At 42.6% G+C, this 26,406-nt stretch overlaps 1 protein-coding gene across 1 annotated transcript in view; it reads left to right on the plus strand.

Moving 5' to 3' along the window:
• Positions 1-15,566, plus strand: part of LOC130028784 (cell cycle control protein 50C-like) — a 29,489-nt gene extending 13,923 nt beyond the window's left edge. The window contains exons 3-7 of the mRNA XM_056119632.1: positions 2,324-2,425; positions 3,874-3,961; positions 4,974-5,114; positions 11,322-11,531; positions 15,325-15,566. Of these exons, the coding sequence (XP_055975607.1) occupies positions 2,324-2,425; positions 3,874-3,961; positions 4,974-5,114; positions 11,322-11,531; positions 15,325-15,566 (783 nt within the window). The remainder of the gene's footprint in view (positions 1-2,323; positions 2,426-3,873; positions 3,962-4,973; positions 5,115-11,321; positions 11,532-15,324) is intronic.
• Positions 15,567-26,406: the final 10,840 nt, after the last annotated feature.

A 26,406-nucleotide genomic window follows, 5' to 3' on the forward strand; every position in this document is an offset into this window, starting at 1 on the left:
GCTTGAGTGGGCCCAGTAACGTCTCCATTGTGAGACTTGTTGTTACTGTATTTGGCATATCGAATACGTCATGAGTAGCTTGCCAGGCTTTGCTGTGTGGGAGAGATACTTTTGGTAGCTTGCCAGGCTCTCCGAGAGGGGCGGAGGAATCAAACCTGGGTTGGCCGGGCCAGCTGTGTGCAAGACAAATGCCCTACCCACTCTGCTAATACCCACAGATATTCTCCTCTGGGTGTGGAGCTGTATCCAGTCATTTCCACTGCACGTACATCTCTCCCTTCACACCTGCCTTGTGTATGGTGTTGTAGTCTGCCTCTGTGTCATGACCACGCACCTTCCCTTTTCAGTGTTCGAAAACACTTTGATGATGAAGTTTCTTATGCTGTTTCAGGCCACACTAATACCTTTCCCTCTTACTCTGAGTCTCACCTGGCTACCAACTTACATTGGGCTAGACTTACCCCCTAAAAGGTTCTTAGAGTAAGATTGAAAGTCTTTCCAAAATGCTGCTATTCCGGGCCAGAGCCATCGTACAGTGGGTAGGGCATTTGCCTTGCATGCGGCCGATCTGCGTTCAATCTCAGCATCCTATATCGTCTCCCAAGTACTGCCAGGAGTAATTCCCAAGTGCAGAGTGAGGAGTAACCCTTGAGCATGACCCAAAATGCAAAATAAATAAATAAATATTTTTAAATGCTGCTATTCCATGTCATAAGAGATTCCATTGATTCAGAGAATTATAAAGGAATCCTAAAGTATTGCTAATACTAAATATAGAACTTGTCATATGGATACACTCAAAAATGTTAAGCCTTCCACATGAAAAAATGCTCCACATTGCTAGTAATCAGGGAGATGCAAGTCAAAACAACAATGAGATAGCATCTCACACCACAGAGATTGGCACACATTCAAAAGAACAAAAGCAACCAGTGCTGCCGTGGATGTGGGGGAAGAGGGACTCTCTTTTGCTGTTGGTGGGAATGCCAACTGATCCAGCCTTTCTAGAAAACAATAGGAACACTCCTTCAAAAATTAGAAATTAAGCTTCCATATGACCCTGCAATACCTCTTCTGGGAATATATCTCAAGGATGCAAAAAAGCACAGTAGAAATGACATCTGTACCTACATGTTCATTGCAGCACTGTTCACAATAGCCAAAATCTGGAAACAACCCAGGTCCCTAGAACAGATGACTGGTTAAAGAAATTTTGGTACATCTACACAATGGAATACTATGCAGCTGTTAGGAGAGATGAAGTCATGAAATTTGGTTATAAATGGGTAGACATGGAGAGTATCACGCCAAGTGAAATGAGTCAGAAAGACAGGGACAGACATAGAAGGACTGCACTCATTTGTGGAATATAAAATAACATAAAATAAGGCTGACACCCAAGTACAGTAGATACAAGGGCCAGGAGGATTTCCCCATAGCGGGAAGCCTGCCTCATGAGCGGAGGGGAGAAGGCAGCTGGAAAAGAAAAGGGATCACAAAGAAAATGATGGCTGGAGGAATCGGTCGGGATGAGAGATGTGTGCTGAAAGTAGATAATGAACCAAACACGATAACCTCTCAGTATCTGCATTGCAAACCATAATGCCCAAAAGTAGAGAGAGAGTATGGGGAATATTGTCTTCCATGGAGCCAGGGGGAGAGTGGGAAAGGGGGGATATACCAGGGATATTGGTGGTGGGGAATGTGCACTGGTGGAGGGATGGGTGTTTGATGATTGTGTGATTGTAACCTAAACATGAAAGCTTGTAGCTATCTCACGGTGTCTCAATAAAGTTAAAAAAAAAAAAGTTAAGCCTTCGTCTTGTTGGATGTAGGTCTTTATTGTTTAGGAGATAGAGCATTAATTATGAACAGTCACATTGGAATCTTCCATTTGCATGATACAGTCTGTTAGTAAAGTACATACCAATCATACAATTTTAAAGCCAATTTCAAATGACCAATGTATTTGATCACTTTGATAATTCTGTACATAGACTAATATGGGGGGAGGGGTATTTGGGATCACATCCAGTGATGGCTATTCCTGCTTGGTGTCCAGAGTCTCTCCCAGCAGTGGTGAGGGGGGCATGCAGTGCCAGGGATTGAACCTGGGACCTTCCACATCTAAAGCCGTACATTAGCCCTTTCAGCTATATCCTCACTCCCAACACTGAGTTTTTAAATGATTGCTTGGATTTCTATTTAATATTTAAAAATACTTAATTCCCATCAATGTCTGTACTATGTTTATAATTTCCTACCCATGTTTATTTTTCCCCATTAACTTTTCTCGTTCTCTTCTTGCTTTTATATTGCACAGGGTAATGTTTATATGTACTACAAATTGTATGGTTTCTATCAGAATCTCCATCCCTATATTCAATCCAGAAGTAATAAGCAACTGTTGGGTATGGATCTGAAGGTAATTAAAAATAGATCATTTAGTTTTAAAAAAGGGATTAAAAAATAAACTCAAAAGCTAAGGGTTTTCAGGACAAAAATGCACATTTCTTTCTTGCATAAATTATGACTTTTCCAGATTACTAGTGAAATAATGGTCATGGTCACGGTCCTCCCGTTGTTCATCGATTTGCTCGAGCGGGCCCAGTAACGTCTCCATCATGAGACTTCTTGTTACTGTGTTTGGCATACCGAGCATGTCACGGGTAGCTTGCCAGGCTCTGCCATGCGGGCGAGATACTCTCGGTAGCTTGCCGGGCTCTACAAGAGGGGCGGAGGAATCAAACTCGGGTCAGCCATGTTGGCGGCTTGTAAGGCAAACACCCTACCACTGTGCTATCGCTCCAGCACAGTGGTAGGGCGTTTGCCTTGCACGCAGCCAACATGGCCAACTCAAGTGCGATTCCTCCGCCCCTCTCGTAGAGCCCGGCAAGCTACCGAGAGTATCTCGCCCGCATGGCAGAGCCTGGCAAGCTACCCGTGACCTGCTCGGTATGCCAAACACAGTAACAAGAAGTCTCATGATGGAGACGTTACTGGGCCCGCTCGAGCAAATCGATGAACAACGGGAGAACCGTGATTTGTGATCCCATCCCGATTACTGCTGTTGTAAACATTTTTTCACTTTAAAACAATAAAATGAATCATGCTCAATTCAATAGTTATCATTTCATTCACTATTCATTGTAATAGTAACTATGTTTTGTCTATGATTTCCTTCTTATAACAGGAATATTTGAAACTAGACAAGTTAATTGGGACCTACTTGATTAAGTAAAATTTTTGGCTTAGCTTTTCAGACCAAGGATTATGAAATTTTCCTCTTGGTAGGTGATACTCAGCATGCTAGGAAGAAAAGTTTGAAGGAAACCTTTTTTTCCTACTGATGTTATTATTATGAAAGTGATAACCAAATGATTTTTAGGAATCACTAATAAATAAATAAATCACTAATAAATAATAAATAGAATAAAAATCTATTCTGCTATGCAGGTACAGATTCTCTATAATGGTATCTTATTGTAGACTTCACAGTTTGCTTACTTTCAGAACATAAATTATACTTCAACTGAAAAGTGTTTCTAAAATGCATTACAGTGCAGATTTAGTGAAGTATTTCACACATGGGCCAGGTAAAGTGATTTCCTACAGATTTATTTGTAGCCTATATGTTTTTAACATCATGGAAAAATGTGTGCACACATACACAAACATCCACAACACAAATATTTCCTAGTCTAAGTCAGTCAGAAGCCCAGAGAAAATAGCAGTCAAGATTTTCGTAGTCTGTTCCAATAAATCATCTGACTTATTAGTCTTATAAGTTGACTTATATTTCCAGTGTTCTTACTTTAATCTCCAAAACAGTTTACCAAAACATCTCTCATTTCTGTATCATCTTGAATCCAGAACGTTGATGACTGTTATCCATTCTATTATTCTGACAATGGGGTCCCCATTGTTCCTTGTGGTGCAATTGCCAACAGTATGTTCAATGGTAGGTGATTTTCCTCCTCTTCTTGTATTCTTTCTTTTGTGTATAATGGGGTGAGGATAAGGTTACAGGGATCAAGCTGAGGGTGTCATAAAGACAAATCACATACTCCACCATGGAGCTATGTCACTGTCTCTCACTGTCCCATACTTTGATAAGTATGTAAAATCTTAAGGGTCCAGGAAATCACTTCCGTAGCTAAGTTCCAGTTTTTGACGTTTTCTTAAAAATACACTTTTCTACTTCATTTGCAAGTCAGCTCTCCCATCCTAGATATATTAAATAATAAAGGAATATTAGTTAAATTTTAAGCATAACAATGTTATTCAATAGTTAGTTCCTTGTTTGGGGACTGTCTTGCATGCAGCTGACCTGAATTTGATTCCTGGCATCTCCTATGGTCCCTCAAACCTGCCAGGAGTGATTTCTGAGTGCAGAGGTAGGAGTAATCCCTGAACACCACTAGTTGTACCCCTCCTTCACAACAATTAGGGTTTTTGTGACAAAATGATGATCTTTATTGATAGATCATACAGAGAGAAGGCACTTGTCTCATAGACAGCTAACCCAGGTTCAATCCCTGCCACCCCAGATGGTCCCGCAAGCACCACCAGAAGTGATCTCTGAGCACAGAGCTAGGAGTAAGCCCTGAGAACTGCCACAAGTGACTTGAAAACAAAACAAAAAGATGTTATTTCAGTACCTATGGCAGATTATATGTTAAGAATCTGAAAAAAATCTAGGATTATTTTCCAGTCATTTCTGGTTCTGCACTATTAAATATGTATATACATATATATATTTGTTTGGGGGTCTACAAACAGATATTCCCAATACAGCACTCAGGGGTCACTCCTTGGGGTGCTCAGGATGTCATATAGTGGCAGGAATCAAACTCTTCACTCCAAAATACAAAACCTGCTTAAGAAATCTCCCAGACTCTGATTCTACACTTTAAAGGTTTACAAAACATGTTTTGTTGACATCTCTACCACAATTTAAATTTTCCTTATAGACACCATTATTCTTTCATACAACCATAACTCATCTATGCATATTCAAGTCCCAATGCTGAGGAATGGAATTACATGGTGGACAGATAGATATGTGAAGTTTCAGAATCCACCTTCTAGTAATCTTTCTGAAGCATTTAAAGGTAAGGGCCATAAATTAGCTAATCATTCTAATCTCTTTATAGAAACTTTGTTTTTTTATGTCTTGGGAAATATTTCTGATCAATCCTTTTTTCTTTCTTACTGAGCTCTTATTTGGTCTAATTCTCCCTACCTATGTGCACTTCTGTCTGATATGTTTCATTGAACGGAAATAGATTCTTCCAGTTTACCATTAGAAAAAAGAAATATATTTTGTTTTCTTAAGGAAGGAAATTAATAGTGTTCATATATAAGAAATACCTTTGTTTTTAACACTCACTATACAACAAATATATCAATAAATATTAGTATATAAACATTCCCCTTGGAGAGCCAAGGAAGCTATCGAGGGTATCCCACCCACACGGCAGAACCTGGCAAGCTCCCCATGGCATATTCGATATCCCCAAAACAGTAACAATACAGGTCTCATTTCCCTGACCCTGAAAGAGCCTTCAATACGGCAACATTGGGAAGGACGAGTAAGGAGAGGCTGCTAAAATCTCAGGGCTGGGATGAATGGAGATGTTACTGGTGCCCACTCAAGCAAATCGATGGACAACGGACAACAGTGATACAGTGAAACATTTAACACCTCTGTCAGAAAGATGGCTTAGGACATGTCACATACATAATTTATAAATAAAAATATATGAATAATGAGGAGAAACATAAGATATTGCTCTTAGAAGAAATCAAAAGGATGGTATATTGAAATCTTATCATTTGGTACAACTTGGATGAATCTAGAAGGCATCTTGTTAAGTGAGATAAGAGGGAAAAGAACAAATGCCAGATTATCTCTCATATTTAGTATGTAAAGGACAAAGAAGGAGAATGGACACTAGAAAACAAACTATTGAACTCTGATAACAGAACTGAGGTTACCAAAATTCAAGTGGAAAGGATGGGGAGGGCCTGCAAGGGGTGAAGTGAAGAGCATTAACACTACTGTGAAAGAAGGAAGGAAGGAAGGAAGGAAGGAAGGAAGGAAGGAAAGAAGGAAGGAAGGAAGAAGGGAGGGAGGGAGGGAGGGCGGGAGGGCGGGAGGGAGGAAGGAAGGAAGGAAGGAAGGAAGGAAGGAAGGAAGGAAGGAAGGAAGGATGAAAGAAAGAACAGGGGGGTTGTTTTGTTTTGTGGCCACACCTAGCATCAGGGCTTACTCCTGACTCTGTGCTCAGGGATTACTCCTAGCAGAGTTCCAGGGACCATGTAGGGTGCTGGGGATTAAACTGAGGCCAGCCTCAAGCAAGGCAAGCATCTTAACACCTACTCTATCCCTCTGGCCAAAAAATTATTGGTTTTGGGTTTGGGGTTAGTGTGATTTTTTTTTTCAGCGAAATGCAATTTTTTGTAACTGAAAGCAATTTAGTGAGGGAAGAGAAATGAGGAATATGTGTTCAAGAGAGAACATGGGCTTCTCCAGAGTGGAAAAGAGCCCTATTTGTTGGTTTTGTTTTTTTCAAGAGATGCTATTAAAAATGTAGGAGAAAGAAATATAAGCAATGTGTTAAGAAATTTGTTGTTTTGTCTATCATTAGGGTGTCTACATTGACAATTTACATGATTTCTGGATTTAGAACAGATGAACAATACTTTTGCTCTTAAACTTCCATGGAACACTCATAGACAATCTTTCTTAAATTAATTCCCACTTATTTTATATTTTGATGTTATAGTAAGTTGAATTGTATTTCTAATTTTTGCCAGTATTATAATTGCGTGTGGAAATGCAACTGATTAATATAATCTTCATTATATCCTATTGCTTTTATAACCCCACTTATTATTACTAATAGTTGTTTTGTAACATAATCATTATTTTTCTGTTGTTACATTTTTTTATAAGGGGGCTAAGGAACCCCAGGTGCTACAGTAGGCCTTGCAATGCCAGAAATTGAAACTTGGGTTCTGTGTATGTCAGGAGCACATGCCATCCCCATAAACTATCTCCCTGATCCTAACCATTATTTTTCGTAGTTGTATACTCAGGTTGCTTATGAAACAGGCAGCTAGAGGGGCACCTCTGGGGATGAGAGTCTCAAGAAGTAATAAAACCAAGATGTGATCTAAAAATGTTACTCAGAGGGCCAAAGCGATTGTACGGCAGGTAGGCCACCTGCCTTACACACAGCCAACCTGGATTTCATCCCAGTTGGAACCACATATGGTGCCCTGGGCACTGCCAAGAGTGATGTTTGAGCGCAGAGCTAGGAGTAATCCCTGAGCACCACCGGGTGTCAACCCAAAACAAAATAAAACAAAAGTTACTCTGTCACCAGCCCAAAAGCATGAAGGAGGGGCCCCACCCTTTGTGGGTGCAGATACTGAGGCCATGAAGACTTAACTGGAGCCAGTGCCAACATAGACACGGCTGAGCCCCTCTAAGAGGAGAAGTTTCAGCAGGAACAAAAGATTATAGAAAGAACATGAAGTAAGAACACCAAAAGTTCAAAGCTCTTCCCCTCACAGTTTGGTGAATACCCATGTAGAATCCTTTCTTCCCAAAACCTGCTGAGTCTTTCTCCCTCAGAAGTCCTTTATCATTTAAACACATTCCTCTTTCTTTTTTTATCTATCCGTCTCTTTTTCTCTCTCACACAGATACTTATTCCCCTGCTTTCTGCTTGTTCTGATGCACTTGAGGCAGAAGTGACAGTGGCAGATCTCTGTTCGTTCGCAATTCCCAGGTTCTTCAATATTTCCAAGAATGAAAATATTGAGTAGCCATGACATTGAAGCTAAAAGCATCTTTAAGGATGAAACAGCACTGACCAAGCAAGTGGAAACAAACATAAACAAATGGGACTACATTAAACTAAGGAGCTTCAGCACCTCAAAAGAAACAGTGACCAAAATACAGAGAGAGCCCACAGAATGGGAAAGAATATTTACCCAACACCCATCTGATAAGGGGTTAATATCCAGGATATACAAGACAGTAGAATTATGTAGAATAGCATTGCCACAGGGAGCTTAGGTTTATTGGTTACACCCATCACAGTGCTCCCAAGTTACTCCCATTCTTCTGTATTTATCTGTAAACTCTTCTCTGTGCTCTCCTTCCCAATCGGCTAATCACCTTTTCTCCCTGATCAGATTCTGTTAGCTTGTAAGATCAAATCCTTCTAAGGACACTGAACTTGTATTGTAAATTATATCTTTTGCATAGTTTACCTTAAAGCAATGTCCTTTCTGTATGGACACAGGAAGACAGTTAATATTATGCTTTGTAACTTGGAAGTTGATTGACTCTGAATAATATTTACTCCTGGGTGATCTGCTTTCTTGACTCAGTTGACCTTAGTTCCTAGCACCCCCAAAGCAGGGTCCCGACGAGGGACTGAATGGACCCAGGAGAAGCTGTGAGTACCCTGGCATCGAAATGGGCCAGGCCAAAGCCCCACGATACTCAACTATAAGTTGAGGGCATGATCATGGACAAACGCTGTCATGATTCAAAAGTAAGTAACGACAAGACTAGGACCCTGCTGGGGCAAGGAAGACTAACCTGGCCTGAGGACTGCGGAATATATAGTGAGATGTTCTCAGGAAGAACCAAACTGTAAGTTTATATCTCTTACTATGCTCATACAGAATGACATTGCTAGAAATATTGGAAGTAGATTTACTGCAACTATTTAAGTGGATTACTAGCTGAGGAAAGAACACACCCTCACTGGGATTCCACCCTTGAGCGGATCTCCTAGTAATCTGGAGTAATCTCTTTAGATGAGATTTTATCCTTGAGTTAATCTCCTGGAGGAGTGGTCTTACCTCTCTTTGTTGATTTGCTAATGTTCAAACCACCTTTGTGTCACCATCCTACATCATTGCCATATAAACTAAGACTATAAGCTCTGGCTCTAACTCGGGCTTCAGAGGACAGAGTCAGAGGTGAGAGGGGCTCAGGCTTGAGAGAGAGAAGCAGAAGTGGAGTGAATATTGGAATAAACTACAGTTGATACCGACCTGCCTGGCCCTCATTCGTTCCTTTGCCTACCTCACCCGTTGACCTTCCTGGAGTGGGGGGAGCGACGTGAGACTACCGAACGCAGGCAGCGGGAGAGATAGAGCGCCACCGGACTTTTGAAAAAACACAGAATTATAGCACTGTAGCACTGTCTTCTCGTTGTTCATCGATTTGTTTCAGCGGGCCCAGTGACGTCTTCATCGTGAGACTTATTGTTACTGTGTTTGGCTTATCAAATACATCATGGGTAGCTTGCCAGGCTTTGCCGTGCGGGCTAGATACTCTCGGTAGCTTGCTGGGCTCTCCGAGAGGGGCGGAGGAATTGAACCCGGCTTGGCAGGACTGGCTGCGTGCAAGGCAAATGCCCTACCACTAAAAAACCTCCAACCCCATTAAAAAATGGGGAGAAGAAATGAACAGAAGCTTCCTCAGAAAAGAAATACAAAGGGTCAAAAGGCACATGAAAAAAATCCTCTACATCGCTAATCATCAGGGAGATGCAAATCAAAACAACAATGAGATATCATCTCACACCACAGAGACTGGCATACATCAAAAAGAACAAGAACAATCAGTGCTGGCACGAATGTGGGGAGAAAGGGACTCTCTTTTATTGTTGGTGGGAATGCTGACTGGTCCAGCCTTTTTGGAAAACAATATGGACATTCCTTCAAAAACTAGAAATTGAGCTTCCTGCAATACCACTTCTGGGAATATATTCCGAGGGTTCAAAAAAGTATAACAGAAATGACATCTGCACCTGTATGTTCGTTGCAGCACTGTTCTCAATAGCCAGAATCTGGAAACAACCCGAGTGCCCGAGAACAGACGACTGACTAAAGAAACTTTGGTACATCTACACAATGAAATATTATGCTGCTGTTAGGAAAGATGAAGTCATGAAATTTGCTTGTAAGTTTGGTCATTGCTTATAAGGATGGTCATGAAGAGTGAAATGAGTGAAATCATGCTAAGTGAAATGAGTCAGAAAGAGAAGGACAGACATAGAATGACTGCACTCATTTGTGGAATATAAAACAACATAATATGAGACTGACACCCAAGGACAATAGACACAGGGGCCAGGAATATTGCTCCACAGTTAGAAGCCTGCCTCATGAGCTGGGGGAGAAGGCAGCTGGAATAGAGAAGGGATCATTAAGTCAATGATGGTTGAAGGAATCATTCAGGATGGGAGATGTGTGCTGAAAGTAGATAAAGGACCAAACCTGATAGCTCTCAGTATCTATATAGCAAATCATAATGCCCAAAAGTATAGAGAGATAATGGGGAAGATTGTCTGCCAGAGAGGAATGGGAAGAATTGGGAAGGGAGGGATACTTGGGACATTGGTGGTGGAAAATAAGCACTGGTGAAGAAGGGATGGGTGTTTGATCATTGTATGACTGAAACTCAAACATGAAAGCTTTGTAACTGTTTCTCACAGTGATTCAGTAGTTAAAAAACAAAGAAAAGAATAAAAATTGGAAGAAAAATAAAGAAATATTGAGTAATAAAGATTCTCAGACTCAGACTTGGAAGCTAGAAAACTTTATTGGAAAATAGAAGGAAAAAAAGGAGCTCCCCAAGGGAGGAACTTAGTATAGGACTAAATTAAAAGGGAGTTTTGTGTAACCCCTTTTAAAGGCTCTCTGGTCAATTGAATTTCTATCAATTTACAGATGTTACAGAGGATAAAAGGAAGGAATTCCCACCCTTTCGGTGAGAATTTTACATCCTATAGACCCTTTAGGTGGGAGTTTTACATTTCTTATCAATTGACAAACATTCCAGAGGATGTAAAGAAGTTACTGGTGTGTAATCTAGCCATTTGCCTCAGGAACTGTCACTCCCCCATGAGCCTAAGCTCTAGGGTAGAATTTTATGATCCTGGGTAATTCCTAGAATGTTACCACAGGACCTTGGGGATGAAGTGTATGTTAGGTGGATGGGGGAAGAGTGAAGCTTCTGGCAAGAGAAATTGTGGCTTCCTCTCACAAGGGGAAACTGAGGCTGCCTCCTTCAATACTACCTCCCTGGCCCTTCACCACCAACCCCCACTTCACTTTCTCAAAAAACATATACACAATTTTCTTTTCTTTTTTTTTCAAAAAAAAAGATCTAATAAGTGTTTGCCTTTTCTAAAGAATAAAAAAGTTACTTTGTTTTTCTATTTTAAGGAAATCTGAGGTGGGTAGGTGATTTTCATCAAACATGCCTGTCATTTTCTTCCCAGGAACTGCAAAGCCCCCAAACTGGCGGAAGCCTATCTATGAACTAGATAAAGAGAAGCCAGAAAACAATGGTTTCCATAATGAGGACTTCATCGTGTGGATGAGGACAGCTGCCTTTCCCACTTTCAAAAAACTGTACCGTCTCCTCAACAGGACTGGATATTTTGTTGAAGGCTTGCCTCCTGGTAATTATAGTTTCACTATAAACTACAGTATCCTTTTATACCGTTCTTCTTTCTGAGGAGGAAGAACTAGTTATTGATATAATTCATTCCATATTATTCTTGCCTACCCAATATGGATATGTGTATATGTATGGGCATAGATGTAAGATTTCTTAAGGTGACACTATCACTCTATCACCATATAGTTGCTATTGATATGTAGTCAAATCTGTGATTTTTTTAAAGCAATAGTAGTTAAAAACAGTATGAGAAAAGTTGGTATGACATGTAGAGAATTATTTCTGTACACCATTTCCTCCCCCCCAAAAAAATTGACAGTAAGCCTAAGAGACTCCTATCTCAAGAACTGATGGGAATCCCATTGGATAAAATAAGATAACAAAGAAGACCAAAGAAATAGAGAACTAATGAGAAGTATTTGAACATGGACCAAAATACATAAAACAAGAGCAACTATAGACGCTTTCATTCTAGCAAAAGATCCCAGACCACAGACTAAAGCGATAGGACAGCAGATAGGGTGCTCTCCTCAAACCTGGGTCCAATTTCTAGCACCCTGGTCCTGAGCCCTGCCAGAAGTGATCTCTGAGCACAGCGCCTGGAGTAAACCCTGAGCAGAGCTGGGGGTAGTCCCCAAACCAAAATCAACAAACATAAAAGTATCACAGACCAAGTTATCCTAGATTCCAGGGCACCAGCCTGAGGAGAACCGTGAACTCTGTAATGAGATGGAATGCTATGGCCCCTGGGGGACGGGGGCGGGGGGTGTGGGTGCAGGGGGAGAAGCCAGCAGAGTCAGGTGATGAGCACGTGATCCATTTAGGATGTTTGATGATGAGAGTCTGAAATTTGTCTTACTTGAAAATACACGTGTAAGTCTTGATTTCAAAATGAAAGGGCATTGCTATAAGAACACCAAACCCTATCATCTTTGTTAAGAAATTATGTGTTTCCATACAAGTTGCCCTATCTGTGGTCTTGTGACTTAAAGTCTCTTCCCTACTCTCTCTGGAGCATAATTATCTCGAAAGCAGGATTTCCCGAGGGAATCACACACCACTGAGATGTCAGCCAGTTCAGGCACCAGCAGCAGTTCAGGCCTACTAGCTGGGAGTTTTTTGTGCCACTCTCCCTTCAGCAAACCAGACGCTCTTCACACCAAATTGTCTGCCTATTTCACTACATGTGTGTCCCATCTTTTCTTTTTTATCCCATTGAGAGTAAATTATGTGGATCTCTCCATGGAAAGAAGGAAGTGGGATGTGTCCATTCAGATCTGCCTCCTTTGAGTTGGAACCATCTCTATTCTTAGCAATTCCCCCCCCTTCCTTCCTTTAGCAGAGTCTCTAATTCTATTAAATGAAATAAAAGCCCCACATACCCCTCCTTCTCTCTTCTCCTCTTCTCTCTGTCTCTGTCTCTGTCTCTGTCTCTGTCTCTCTCTCTCTCTCTCTGTTTTTCTCTGTTTCTCTGTCTGTCTGTCTGTCTCAATCTTTCTTTCAATTTTGAGTCACATTGAGAAGGGCTCAGGGGATCATTCCCAGCACTGTTGTTACTCAAGGTTCAGTCCCTACAGTGCTCAGGGGTGCCAGGAATCGAGTTCCCTCATGCAAAGCATACACTCCAGCCCTTTGGGCCGTATCACTGACCCAATAAATTGTTCCCTCATTTTTATTTATTTATTTTTCTTTGCTCGAGCGGGCCCAGTAACGTCTCCATTGGAGACTTTGTTGTTACTGTGTCTGGCATATCGAATACGTCACGGGGAGCTTGCCAGGCTCTGCCGTAAGGGCGAGATACTCTCGGTAGCTTGCAGGGCTCTCCGAGAGGGGCGGAGGAATCGAACTCGGGTAGGCCATGTTGGCTGCATGCAAGGCAAACGCCCTACCACTGTGCTATAGGGCATTTGCCTTGCGCACAGCCAGCCCGGCAGAGCCGGGTTCGATTCCTCCACCTGTCTTGGAGAGCCAGGCAAGCTACCAAGAGTATCTCGCCCGCATGGCAGAGTCTGGCAAGCTACCCATGACGTATTCAATATGCCAAACACAGTAACGACAAGTCTCAAAACGGAGACGTTACTGGGCCCGCTTGACCAAATCGATGAACAACGGGAGGACAATGTTTGTTTCGTTTTGTTTGTTTTGTAGACAAAAGCCACAGCTGTTGTTACAACTATAGAATTGAAATTCATTAAATAACAAGGCTTCAATAGTAAAACTGATCAGTTTAAAAAGAAATCATTTTCTCTTTTATGCAGCATTACAGGTACAAACTAAAGAGGAACATTTTACAAACATAACCTCTGAAGGGAATTTCAGCAGTTCTTCTTCCTCCAACAAAAGGGGTGGAGGGGAGAGTTCTTGTGAACTTGGATCTTGTGATTCGATCTCTGTCATTGCCCTACCACTAAAGCACTTACAGTTACAACAAAAAATGGGACTGAAGGAGGGCGGGGCAGAACCTTCATGAACTGCTGTGTTCACATTGTCATACAGTAAGTTTGAGATTAAGGGTAAGAACAAGAGAATCCTTCTTCCGAACATGGGAGACACTGTATTTCTCTCCTAACATGCTATCCATAGGTGACTTCACTCACAGTCATACTTTAACTGATGATCTCCAGTATAAATTCTCCACACAGAACTTCCGTCTTGAGCTTGAGACTCTAGATATGCACTAGCTATGTTGAGCCCTGGTGTGAGTCAGGCCAACTAGCCTCAGAGCCTGCCGACTTAGCAGGGAGCCTGAGCTGCAGAAAATACCTACCACTTCTCAGGGAGAAAATACGGTCCTTGTCAGAAAGAAAACACCCTTCTTAATAGAGGGGGAAGGCAGGCGGATGACTCAGGGTGACATCCAAGATCCTGATGACAAAAAGGAATTTTTATGTAAAAGAAAGAGAGAAGATGGTCTCCTAGCCATTTCTTTGTGCCTTTAAATAGTGTGTTGCCAAGTGATTTGAGGCGTTTTAAGAGCTTTGCCGGGAAATGCTGCTGTCCCTGTGCCGTTGCTATGAGAAGTCTTTATTTGTTTATTAGTTTGGTTTACAAAAGGCACCAGATGTTTTAAAACCTCAGGCCACATGCATAATCAAAATGACATCATTAACATACTAACGATAGCAAATCCACATCAAACAGTTTTTCCTCAGCAGTGAATCCCATTCTGGCCTTTTCAAAACCCAAATGAACACACCACCTTTGGTTTTCCCACCAAAAAAAGGAAAAAAAAAAAGTTTTACCATCTGCCTCTTTTTTTTTTTTTTTTTTTTTTTTTTTTGGTCTTCACTCTTAAAGAATTTCCCCTGAGACAGGAATCCAGACCTTTGCCCGGGAAGGACTTGACCTTACCCTGGGTCTCCTGATTCATCAACATAAATTTCGGTTTGCTGTAAAACTATCTGTGTTCTTTTCATTTCCTTTTGTTCATTACTTAGTCATCTGGTGCTGTGTCAGATTCTCTTCCATAGATTACAGCTATGCAGAGAGGAGGTTGATTTTTACTAGCAGATGCAAATGAAATGCTTGGTAAAAATTGGACCAAAGCCACAGGGTTAGCTCAAAGGTTTGTATGCATGAGCCCCAGGTTCAATCCCTGGCATGGCATGTTCCCCAAGCATTGCTGGAGTGACCTCCCAACACTGCCAGGTGTGACTCCATACCAAAAGAAAAAATTAAAACAGATGAAATGGAATATTTAACCATTTTAATTTAAATGCAGCGTCTGTAACTTCATATGGTTTAATCTGAGTGTTGCAAACAAGGATATGTAGTTGCAAAGTGATGCAGTGCCAAAAGAGATCCTTGACAGATCTTCTTAGACTTTCCAGTCACCATGTTTCATGGAGAAAAGGCCATTGTCCTTACCAACTTGACATGGAGTGGCGGCAAGAGCTTCTTCTTAGGCATTGCTTACACAATGACAGGAACCATAACGTGTTTGTCCACCATTACCATGACAATGATACACTTGAGGATTAAAGAAAAGAAAGTGTTACGGCAACAGCATAAAAAAACTAAAGACTGCGAAGAAAATGAAAATGGAAGTAATAAAGGTTTATAAGTCTCAAAATAGATCGACTTTTTTTTTCTTTTTGGGTCACATCTGGCGATGCACAGGGGTTACTCCTGGCTCTGCACTCAGGAATTACTCCTGGCAGTGCTCAGGGGACCTTATGGGATGCTGGAAATCAAACCCAGGTCGGCCACATGCAAGGCAAATGTCCTACCTGCTGTGCTATTCCTCCAGCCCCTAGATCATGATCACGACGATCACGACCATCCTGTTGTTTGTCGATTGCCTCAAGCAGGCCCCAGTAACGTCTCCTTCGTCCTAGCCCTGAGATTTTTTAAAAAGTGCCATATTCAAGGCTCTTTCAAGGTTAGGAGAATGAGACCCATCGTTACTGGTATTTGGCATATTGGGTACACCACGGGGAGTTTGCCACACTCTGCCATGTGGGCAGGTTACATTCGGTAGCCTGCCAGTTTGTCCAAAGTAGGAATGAGATAATAAGATGTCACGCGGCCGCAAGCAGTTCTGGGAGCTGGGTTTTATAGTCTCTCTGAGTCTTGGCCGTTGATGGGATTACGCGGTGTCAGGGGGCCAGTTGGTGAGTATGACCCCTGCCTACTGGAATTTAGAGGATCTGGGTGGAGGATGCTCAGCCCCGATTCGAGCAGGCTTGGAGATCTCAGCCCCGGGACCCACATGCCTTTGTTCCTCTGCCAGTACCTTCATGCATGTGGAGAGTGGTCTCAGCATGGTGGTGGCTGGTTCTGGAGGTCTTCGGCTGCCGGAGCCCTGTGATCAGGGCAGGCCCCTCCAAGGGGACCCAGCAAGGACAGCCAGGCGTGTGGGCAGGAGACTCTGCGCTGTTCTCTTCTGGGAGCTGGGTTTTATAATCTCTGAGTCTTGGCCGTTGATGGGATTACACAGCGCCAGCCCCTAGATCGACTATTTTATTTCTTCCAGTGGAACTGGACTGATTGAAAAAGTGCTATCCCATATAGATAAATGAGAAAGTTTCAGAATGAAGAAGTGAAGGAGGTGAAGGAAGAAAAGGTGGAAGAAGGGGGAAGGGGAATCATTATATATAGAAAGAGGGCCTCATAATGGAGAAGATAAATCATCTTTGAATGCTAAACCAAGTCTTGGGTATTTATTTGAAGCCCTTATACCTGAAGACAGGTAAATACATCTGAAAGTGCTATCGCCAGATAATGAAGTGCTGGAGCAATAGTACAGGGGGTACATTTGTTTTGCACATGGCCAACCGAGGATTGATCCCTGGTATCCTATATGGTCCCCAAGCACTGCTGGGAGTAATTCCTGAGTGCAAAGCCAGGAGTAACCCCTGCCTCATCTCACACCCCAAAAAGAGTGAGTTAGTGAATTTCCCTAAGATTAGGAGAAGGCTCCTATCATGTCTCTTTACTGGCTGTTTAAAATCATAATGGATTTCCAGCAATAATTACTGAGCATTAAGTTGAACAACGAGGATAATTTTTTAAAAACTGACTCATGCAATGTTTCTTTTCTGTGGGTTATTACTAAATTTTCTCTTTTGAAAACAGGAGCCAGAAAGGGCAGTTGGGATAGAGAAGGGATCACTATGACAATAATTGTTGGAAATTATCATTCTGAACAAGAACTGAGTGTTGAAAGTAGGTAAAGGGATAGACCGATAACCTTTCAGAACCTGTAATGCAAACCATAATGCCCACAGAGTGGGTGAAAGAGAGAGACAGAGACAGAGAGTCAGAGAGAGAGAGAGAGAGAGAGAGAGAGAGAGAAGAAAAGTGCCTGCCATAGAGGCAGACTGGGAGTGGGAGGTCAAAGTAGGGAAACTGGGAACACTGAGGGGGTGGGAAATGTATACTGGTAAAAGGATGGGTGTTGTTGGAACATTGTATGACCAAAACCCAATCATGATCAACTTAGTGACTGTGTATTTCACAGTGATTAAATATTTAAAATATTTTAAATAAAAAATAAAACCAAAAACAAATAAATAAATAAAAATACAGGTAGAGGGTAGAGAGCTAATACAGGGGTTAAGGCACTTGCCTTGCATGTACCGTTCCCAGTTCAATCCTGGTACCACATATGGTCTCCTGAGCCCTGCTAGAAGTGATCCATAAATTTAGTACCAGGAGTAAGCCCCGAGCACTACCAGTTATGGTCCCAAAGCCAAAATAATAATAAATAAATACAAAGTAAATAGTGCTGGATAGATAATACAGGGGGTAAAGCACTTTCCTTACATGGGGCAGCCCAGTTCTATTCTAGCACTGCTTGGTCCCCTGAGTGAAGCCAGATGTGACCTAACTTACTGACTACATATTTTTAACCATTTTTATTGAGGTACTAAAACTTATAATACTTTGGTCCTATTTTTCATGCATCCATCATGCAATACCATTCCCATTATCAGAAAGTCAGCTTCCCTCTCCCCAAATCACTGTATCACTCTCATCCCATTGTTCATCGATTTACTCGAGGGGCACCAGTAATGTCTCCATTCGTCCCAGCCTTGAGGTTTTAGCAGCCTCTCCTTACTCGTCTTTCCCAATGATTGGAGGCTCTTTCAGGGTCAGGGGACTGAGACCCATTATTGTTACTGTTTTTTGGCATATCGAATACGCCACGGATAGCTTACCAGGCTCTGCTGTGTGGGAGGGATACTCTCTGTAGCTTGCCAGGCTCTCATATATGTATATATAATTATTATATATATATAATTTGTTGCCTATTGCCTACTGTCGGAACCCCATCAAATATGGTGTGGTAATTATGGAAAATGGGTAGGGAGTGTCTTATGATGTGTCCAGATATATGTTCACTTATATGTGAGGCTCAGTCCGAGCGTGTGGAAAGTGGCCTGGAGCATGGTGGCTGTCGGGTAGTGAAGGTTTACTGCCAGGGCTGGGTCCCTTGGGGCGGGGAGGACCCTCACTCACCCCCCTCTGGGTCAACCTGAGTGAAAACAGCCTGGCACGGAGTCCTCCCCCCAAATAAAAAAAAAAATCAAAGGTGCCCTGAGTACCTAAATGCAGCAATCTTTTAAAAAACAAAGTCAGAATATTCCCTGAAGTTATTCATGTACAGCAGATAAAGAGTAGAAGGGACTAATTCTCAAAAACTGTGCTTTTGTGGCACAAAAGAGTTCTCCAATTTATATTGGAATGATATATCCTAGAATGTAAATGATGGCATGCGTTTATGATACTCGATTTATATGTATTGGAGGGTCTGTCTGAACAAGTCTGAATTCCTGCCAAAGGTCACTTAAAAGAGATTTAATGAAGCACTTGGAGGAGCTGCCAAATCATATATCCCATACATTGGGATGCACCGTAGCACTGTCCACTGTCCTCCCATTGTTCATCGATTTACTTCAGCAGGTCCAGTAACATCTCCATTGTGAGACTTGTTACTGTGTTTGGCATATTGACTCCATCACGGGTAGCTTGCCAGGCTTTGCCCTGCGGGCGAGATACTCTCAGTAGCTTGCCGGGCTCTCCAAGAGGGGCAGAGGAATTGAATCCGGGTCGGCCGAGTCGGCCGCATGCAAGGCAAACACCCTACCGCTGTGCTATCGCACTTTTAAAAACTTATTTCTGGAGCTAGAGAGATAATGCAGGGGGTCAGGTTCTTGTCTTGCATGTAGGCACCCCTGGTTCAATTCTGGGCTGTGTATGTGTATGGTCCCCTGAGCCCCGCCAGGCATAATCCCTAAATGCAGAGCCAGGAATAAGCCCTGAAAACTGCTGGTTGTAGCCCCAAAACAAAATATATCACTATCACTATCACCCCATTGTTCATTGGTTTGCTCAAGCGGGTGCCAGTAACGTCTCCATTCGTCCCTGTCACCTGCTAGTGTAGCCCGATGGCATATTGGGGGCTCTTTTAGGGTCAGAGGAATGAGAACCATCATTGTTACTGTTTTTTGGCATATCAAGTACGCCACGGGTAGCTTGCCAGGCTCAACCATGCAGGCGGGATACTCTCAGTAGCTTGCCGGGCTCTCTGAGAGGGATGGAGGCTTTTGGGGCAACCTCTAATCACCTTTACAGGTGCTCCCAGTCAGGCATATATGTGGGCAAGATATGGCTGCCAGGTTAGGTCAACAACAAGCTTCCGGGAGCTTGGTTTTATAGTCTCTGGATCTAGCTACTGGAAGATGGGGGATCTGGGTGGAGGAGTCCCAGTCCCGAACCAAGCAGGCTTGGAGATCTCAGCCCCGGGTCCCACACACCTGGGTTCCTCTGCCGGTTCCTTCATGCATGAGGTTCTTCCTAGCATGTGGAGAGTGGTCTCAGCATGGCTGTGGCTGGGTCCCGGAGGTCTTCAACTGCCGGGGCTCTGCTCAGGGAGGAGAGGAAAATTCAACCCGTCCCCCTTCCAAGGGGCCCCAGTGAGGACAGCCAGGCATGGGGGCAGGAGACTCTGCGTTGTTCTCCTCCAAGAGCTTGGCTTTATAGTCTCAAAATAATTGTTTTATAGTAAACAAAATAATAAGTTTATGCTATTTTATTACTGAGGTGGAGGAATCATCCTAGGAATAGCACTGTCCTCCCATTGTACATTGATTTGCTCAAGCAGGCACCAGAAACATCTCACAACAAATTGTGAGACTTGTTGTTACTGTTTTTGGCATATTGAATATGTCATGGTAGCTTGCCAGGCTCTGCCATGCAAGCAAGATACTCTTGGTAGCTTCCCAGGCTCTCCAAGAGGGGTGAAGGAATCGAACCCGAGTTGGCTGCATGCAAGGCAAATGCCCTACCCGCTGTGCTATCGCTACAGCCCATTATCAATAACAGTAAAAGTATTTATAAGCCCGGGCCAGACCTATGGTATAGAGTGGGAAGGGCGCTTGCCTTGCTTGTAGCTGACCCAGGCTCAATCTCCAGCACCCCATATGGTCCCCCCAAGCCCACATGGAACAATCTGGAGCACAGAGCCAGGACTTAAGTCCTGAGCACCACCGGGTGTGACCCCTAAACAAAAAAAATCTTGTAAGCTATTTTAAGTACTGGCAAAAAAAAAAAGCTGTAAATAGTACCCCGTAAATTCAACTCTGAAAAATCTCAAAGTATATTTTCTGAGAACTATGAATCGACAAAACATTTTTCGCTGTGGTTCATCTATTTTGAAGAGGCTAAACCAAGTCATTAACTCTGTTGATTAACAAGGTACTGAATGTGGGGCCAGAGCGATGCTACAGTGGATAAGCCTCTTGTCTTGCACACAGCTCACCCGGGTTCCATCCCTGGCATTCTATGTGGTCCCCCAATCACCACCAGGTGTGATCCCTGAACCCAGAGCCAGGAGTAACCCAGAAGGCCACCAGGTGTGGCTCAAAGCAAGGTACGCATAACCTTTTTTTTTTCCAAAAAAGAAAAATACACAAGTTTCAATGTATCTAACTTTATTCCAAAGTAAGAAATATTTTTTGTTTTTTCCTTTACAGTGCTTGGGGGACCCTATGCTGTGCTGGCAATGGAGCCAGGTGAAAAAATGTTTTTTTAAAGGAAAATTGTAGCACCAACATAAAGTAGTTCATTGTTGCAGTTTTCTGCATTCACCAAATCCTCCCCCAAACAAAATGCTTTCAGGGAGCAAAGCATCTTGGAATTCCTCACCCGTTCTCACTTTCCATCTGTGGCCAGTCGCCTCTGATAACTGGGTATGTTAGGAAGTAAATGGCCACTCCCCTCCCCAATGAGAGCTAGCTACACCCTCGTCTCCAGAACCTGGGAATGTGAACTCATATTAGCACTCATCAACCTTTTTGCACTGTAGACTGTCACCTGTCCTACATGTTGGTTGATGAACCAGCATTAGGACCAAGGTGGTAGACCAGTAAATTTTAACATTTATACACATAGACCCACATTTGTCCAGGACTAGTAATGAAAAAGCACTCACTCACTGCCTTATATGTCAAAACAGTCTTTGCAGATGTGATTAAAGTATGGACTTTGGAATGGGAATTTTATCCTGGATTATCTGGGTGGGCCTAGTGAAATAGTGTTTTTATATGGGAGGCAGGAAATCAAAAGAGCAGTGGTAGTGGAAGCAAGGGGTCAAGATTATGCAGGGGGTGGCATGCTTCAAAGAATGCAGAGTGCCTGGAGACACTGAGAATAGTAGATCCTTTCCCAAAGCCTCCAGAAATCCTATTAATACGTTGATACGAGACTTCAGCCTGCCAGTACTACTATGACAATAAATTTCTGTTGTTTTAAGCATTATGTATGTGGTCATTTATTGTAATAACAATAGGAAACTAATATACCAGTGGATGGTAATTCTCTAGTCATCCGAACAATTATTTTTCAAGTTACTGTAACCAAGCCAGAACAGAAGGCTAGAAAGGACAGAAGACATACACTGAAGCAGATCTACAACTTCAGATCTCAGATCCCTTTAGCCACTCTCCACAGTTATTGTGACAACTGAGGGGGAAATAAAAGACATAGATCACAACCTTGTTTGCAAGCTTACAGGATACTGATTTGTGTGTGTGTGTGTGTGTGTGTGTGTGTGTGTGTGTGTGTGTGTGTAAGAGAGAGAGAGAGAGAGAGAGAGAGAGAGAGAGAGTTTAGGGGATCCTGTTCTATTTCAGATTCTCCAGAGAAAGAGAACCATTAAAACAGAGAGTAAGGATTTATTTTAAGAACAGGCTCACGTGATTGGCAAAAATGAAAAAAAACGAATGAAGAAAGTTGGCAAGCTGGAGCCTCAGGAAAGAAGGAAAGAGTTACAATTGAAGCCAAAAGGCGGTCTGCAAGAAAGCCAAGGAGAGTAGAGGCTGATGAAGCCTGATGTCTGTTTGCTGAAGATTTCCCTCTTGCTCAGGTTAATTAGCCTTTTGCTTTACTTGGGATTTTAACTGATTGTAGGAGATTCACTGACATTATGGAAGGTGATCTGTTTTTCTAGAAATATCACTTGAAATGATCTTCTCATCCAAATGAGATGTAATGCCTTACAGAGACATTCAGCATGAAATCTGAGAAAATACCTGTAATCACATTGACACATAAATTAACCATCATAGGGGGTGGCCGCATGGGAGCCTTGTGGAGAGCAGGTATGAGTCGGGGGTGGGGCGTGACTGAAACCTCATGGGACGGGGGGGGGGGGGGGGGGGGGGGGGGGGGGGGCGTTCCGGCCCGTCCTTCACACCCGACCGAGGTCACCAGTTGCCCCCCACGAGCGGCTCTCCAGCACGGCCACGGGCCCAGAAACACAGAGACCAATCTCTTAATTATCTGACTCTCAGTAGAAATACTTCCAGGGTTAATAAATAAAATAGCAGAAATCCAAAACCGCACAGCCGCAATAGCGGCCGTGCGACATCATTTAATTCTTGAACCCAGCTGTAGAAAGCAGATCATTTCACAATGCTTTTTCAGCATGGCTGAGTTTGGGGGGGGGGGGGTAAAGTCTAAATAATAATGGTGCAACTTTTATCAAAACAACAAAGCTAGTCAAAGTAGACCGAGTGTTAACTAGAATTCATCTACCCCACAGACATTGGGGGGAGTTTGGGGGGGATTTATTGGGGTTCTTCGTGGTGAAAAATAAGTATTGGTAAAGGGAATTGTGATTGATATTTGCATGACTGAGACCTAAACTTGAAAGCTTTGTAATTTTTCCCACAGCGATTCAATAAACAAATAAATAAATTTAAAAAAAATTAACCATCACAGGAGTAATGGCTAACTTTTCCCCAAAAGTTCTCTTTATTTCACTTGGTGCTAAAGTTGTATTAATGGGAACGACTTATACAGAACATTTATTTACAAGAAACAAACTATACAAGAAAAAGAATTGACCAGAACTCATAAGAGAATGGTGCATATCAGTCCCTTTTGCTTCTCCACAAGAAAACATGTCCGAAACTGTTTATCTTCACAAGACCTTCAACTTTCAATGAAATCTGGCACCTACCTTCCTTATTTCAATTAGGGGAAGAGCATCAATCATCACTGATGGCAAAATTCTCGCCCATCATGGGGAAACTTGACTTTTCTCACTTCTCTTTCCCATATTTTCCTCCTCACTTATGCTTGTCTTCTACATTTTTCTAATTCTTCATTCTTGTGTTTTTGTGAACAGATTGGTAAAGATTGGGGCAAAGTAGACCCCACTCTACTCGTTCTTCAGTAACAAGCTGGCGAGAGAAAAAGCATCAAGGCAAGAGAGACAGATAATACAAACTGAGTCTCGATGTGCTTATGAATGTGTGTGAGATTATGACTTTTGAAGTGTTTCGATGGAGGTGTGTATGCTAAGTGTGTGGGTAGAGGCAGTAGGTATAAAATTGGGTAGAATACAATTAGGGACATATATAAAAATACATTTTAAGTTGAGTTGGAGATAAAAGTGCAGAATTAAATTCAAACCTGTGTGACAAATTCACAATGCCATTGATGCAAAAAATCAACAGCTGTGGCTCTTGCTCTAAGGAGACTCATGAAGAGAGAGTGAGAGAGAGAGAGGGAGAGGGAGAGAGGGAGAAAGAGAGAGGATGAGAGAGAGGATAGAGAGAGAGAGAGGAGAGAGAGAGAGAGAGAAGTAAGTGCCTGCCATAGAGGCAGGCAGGGGACAGGGAGCGGGAGGGAAACTGGAACTATTGGTGGTGGGAAAAATACCCTAGTGAAGGGGCAAGTGTTGGAACATTATCTGACTGAAATACAATCATGAACAACTTTGTAAATATAATTATTGAAAAAAAGGGGGGGCTAGAGCAATAGCACAGCGGGTAGGGCATTTGCCTTGCACACGGCCGACCCAGGTTCGATTCCCAGCATCCCATATGGTCCCTTGAGCACCCCCAGGGGTAATTCCTGAGTGCAGAGCCAGGAGTAACCCCTATGCATCGCCAGGTGTGACCCAAAAAGCCAAAAAAATGGGGGAGGGAGTAAAAAAGACTTTTTGTGCATATCCTGGTTTCTGAAACTGTTGGTCACAATCCCACATGAAATCACATAACTGAAATGTGGTAAAGGTAAAGGTAAAGGCCCTCCCGTTGATCGTCGATTTGCTCGAGCGGGCCCAGTAACGTCTCCATTGGAGACTTTGTTGTTACTGTGTCTGGCATATCGAATACTCTCGGTAGCTTGCCGGGCTCTCCGAGAGGGGCGGAGGAATTGAACTCAGGTCGCCCATGTTGGCCGCTTGTAAGGCGAACGCCCTACCCGCTGTGCTATCGAGTGTTGCAAAAATTTTTGTCTTAAAAAAATGTATGGTTTATTTCCAAAAAATAAAAAAATAGACTCATCTCACAAATCTTTGTGCCCTTCACAATCTGTTTGCCCTTGCTCCACACAGTTGAGTACACTTGCCTCCATTTACTTCTCTAGGCTCCCTGAGCTCAATCTGAGCTCCCTGAAGTATAAGAAATTAACCTCCAATGGGGGGTTACATGGCTTTCAGCCCCTGTGAATGACCCCTAAGTTCATGCTGGTCAGGAGAGGTGTTCAACTGCATCGAAACCTTCTGACTTGGACACAACATCATTTCTCCAGCCTACACGGAGGCTGCCTAAATGAAGGCTGGATTTTCATCTGGTTTGTTTCACGGTAGACGTTTTATTAACCAAATGCTAATAAAAAGAAAACCAGCCTCAGACAACTGCTGGCCATTTTCCTTTGCAGTGTTTCCAACAAAATCCCACAATGTTGCAGCCTGCGGTTGCCGACATTTTTGTCTCTAGATATTCATAAGTGATAAGATTGCAGAGCACATGTCTCCTGGCTTCTCCTCCGGGTACTGCACTAGTCCCTTTTTCTGGAGGCCAGGGAGTCACTCGGGTGCTTAGCAGGAGTCCTTCTCATCAGCACTGGCTCACAGTCCCACTTCAAACCAGCATTGATCAACAGAGCTTAGTTAGACCTTTGACATCTTAATTGCCACCAAATACGATTCTACAGATTTCATTCTCCCTTTATCCTTTGGCAGTCCTAATGTTTCACTGGCACTTTTTGATTAAATAGTATTTCGGAATATGTCACAGCCCCCATTTTATCTCTACTTCCCAGCCCCAGACCCGTTTAAATGCCAATCTGGTGAAATATTTAGAGGCAAACAAGGTAAAGATGTACCTTGTGTTCTTCTAATACAAGGACAGCAACTCAAAGAGCGGCAAGAAGAGCTCCACTGAGGCACTGAAAAACTTCCTACAGAGCAGCAGGCTGACACAATATCCCCAGTCTAATCCTGTGGCCGTCCATGGAATGATTCAGAGCCATTCTGAAAAACTTAGAAACTCTTCAAAATTCGGGGAGTAAAATATATGGGCTTATAATGAATCTTCCCCTTTTGATTAGTGTTGGAGCCTGTGTCCTGCTTCCAGCAGCAGGATCGAGTTTTCTTATTCATTTTCACCACAGTTGAAATGGAAAAACTGAAGTCATTGCTTCTGATGTCAGGAAACATCTTGTGGTGCTCGAGGAGCCAGCAGTCACTACAGACCGTCCTGGGGTGCCTTTTGCAACTTTTCTATTGAAAGAGTTTCACTGAAACTGATGATTTTCACTGCCGGCAGACATGGTGAAAATAATCTCTATTTTAAAAAAATTGTTTTCTGCTTTTCTGTTTCTAAAGCTTTCTCAGTTTCTGATTTATGACCAATATCTATGAACTGGCCAAAAATATGTGTTCCTCATTCTGAGGTCAAGAAAAATTCCAAATGGTTTGTCACAACTAGATCTGCAGAACTTCAAAAAGGAGGTGGGGGTGAAAGAGACACAGTGTTTTTGTTTAAGGAAAGGTGAGTTTAGATTTCCATCTTTTTCCCTTTGCTTTTGTCTTTTGGGCCATACATTGTGGTCAAGGCTTACTCCTTGCTCTGTGTTCAGGGATTATTCCTGGCAGGCTCAGG

Source organism: Sorex fumeus, unplaced genomic scaffold (assembly GCF_029834395.1).
Source record: "Sorex fumeus unplaced genomic scaffold, SorFum_2.1 ptg000041l, whole genome shotgun sequence".
Taxonomy (NCBI): domain Eukaryota; kingdom Metazoa; phylum Chordata; class Mammalia; order Eulipotyphla; family Soricidae; genus Sorex; species Sorex fumeus.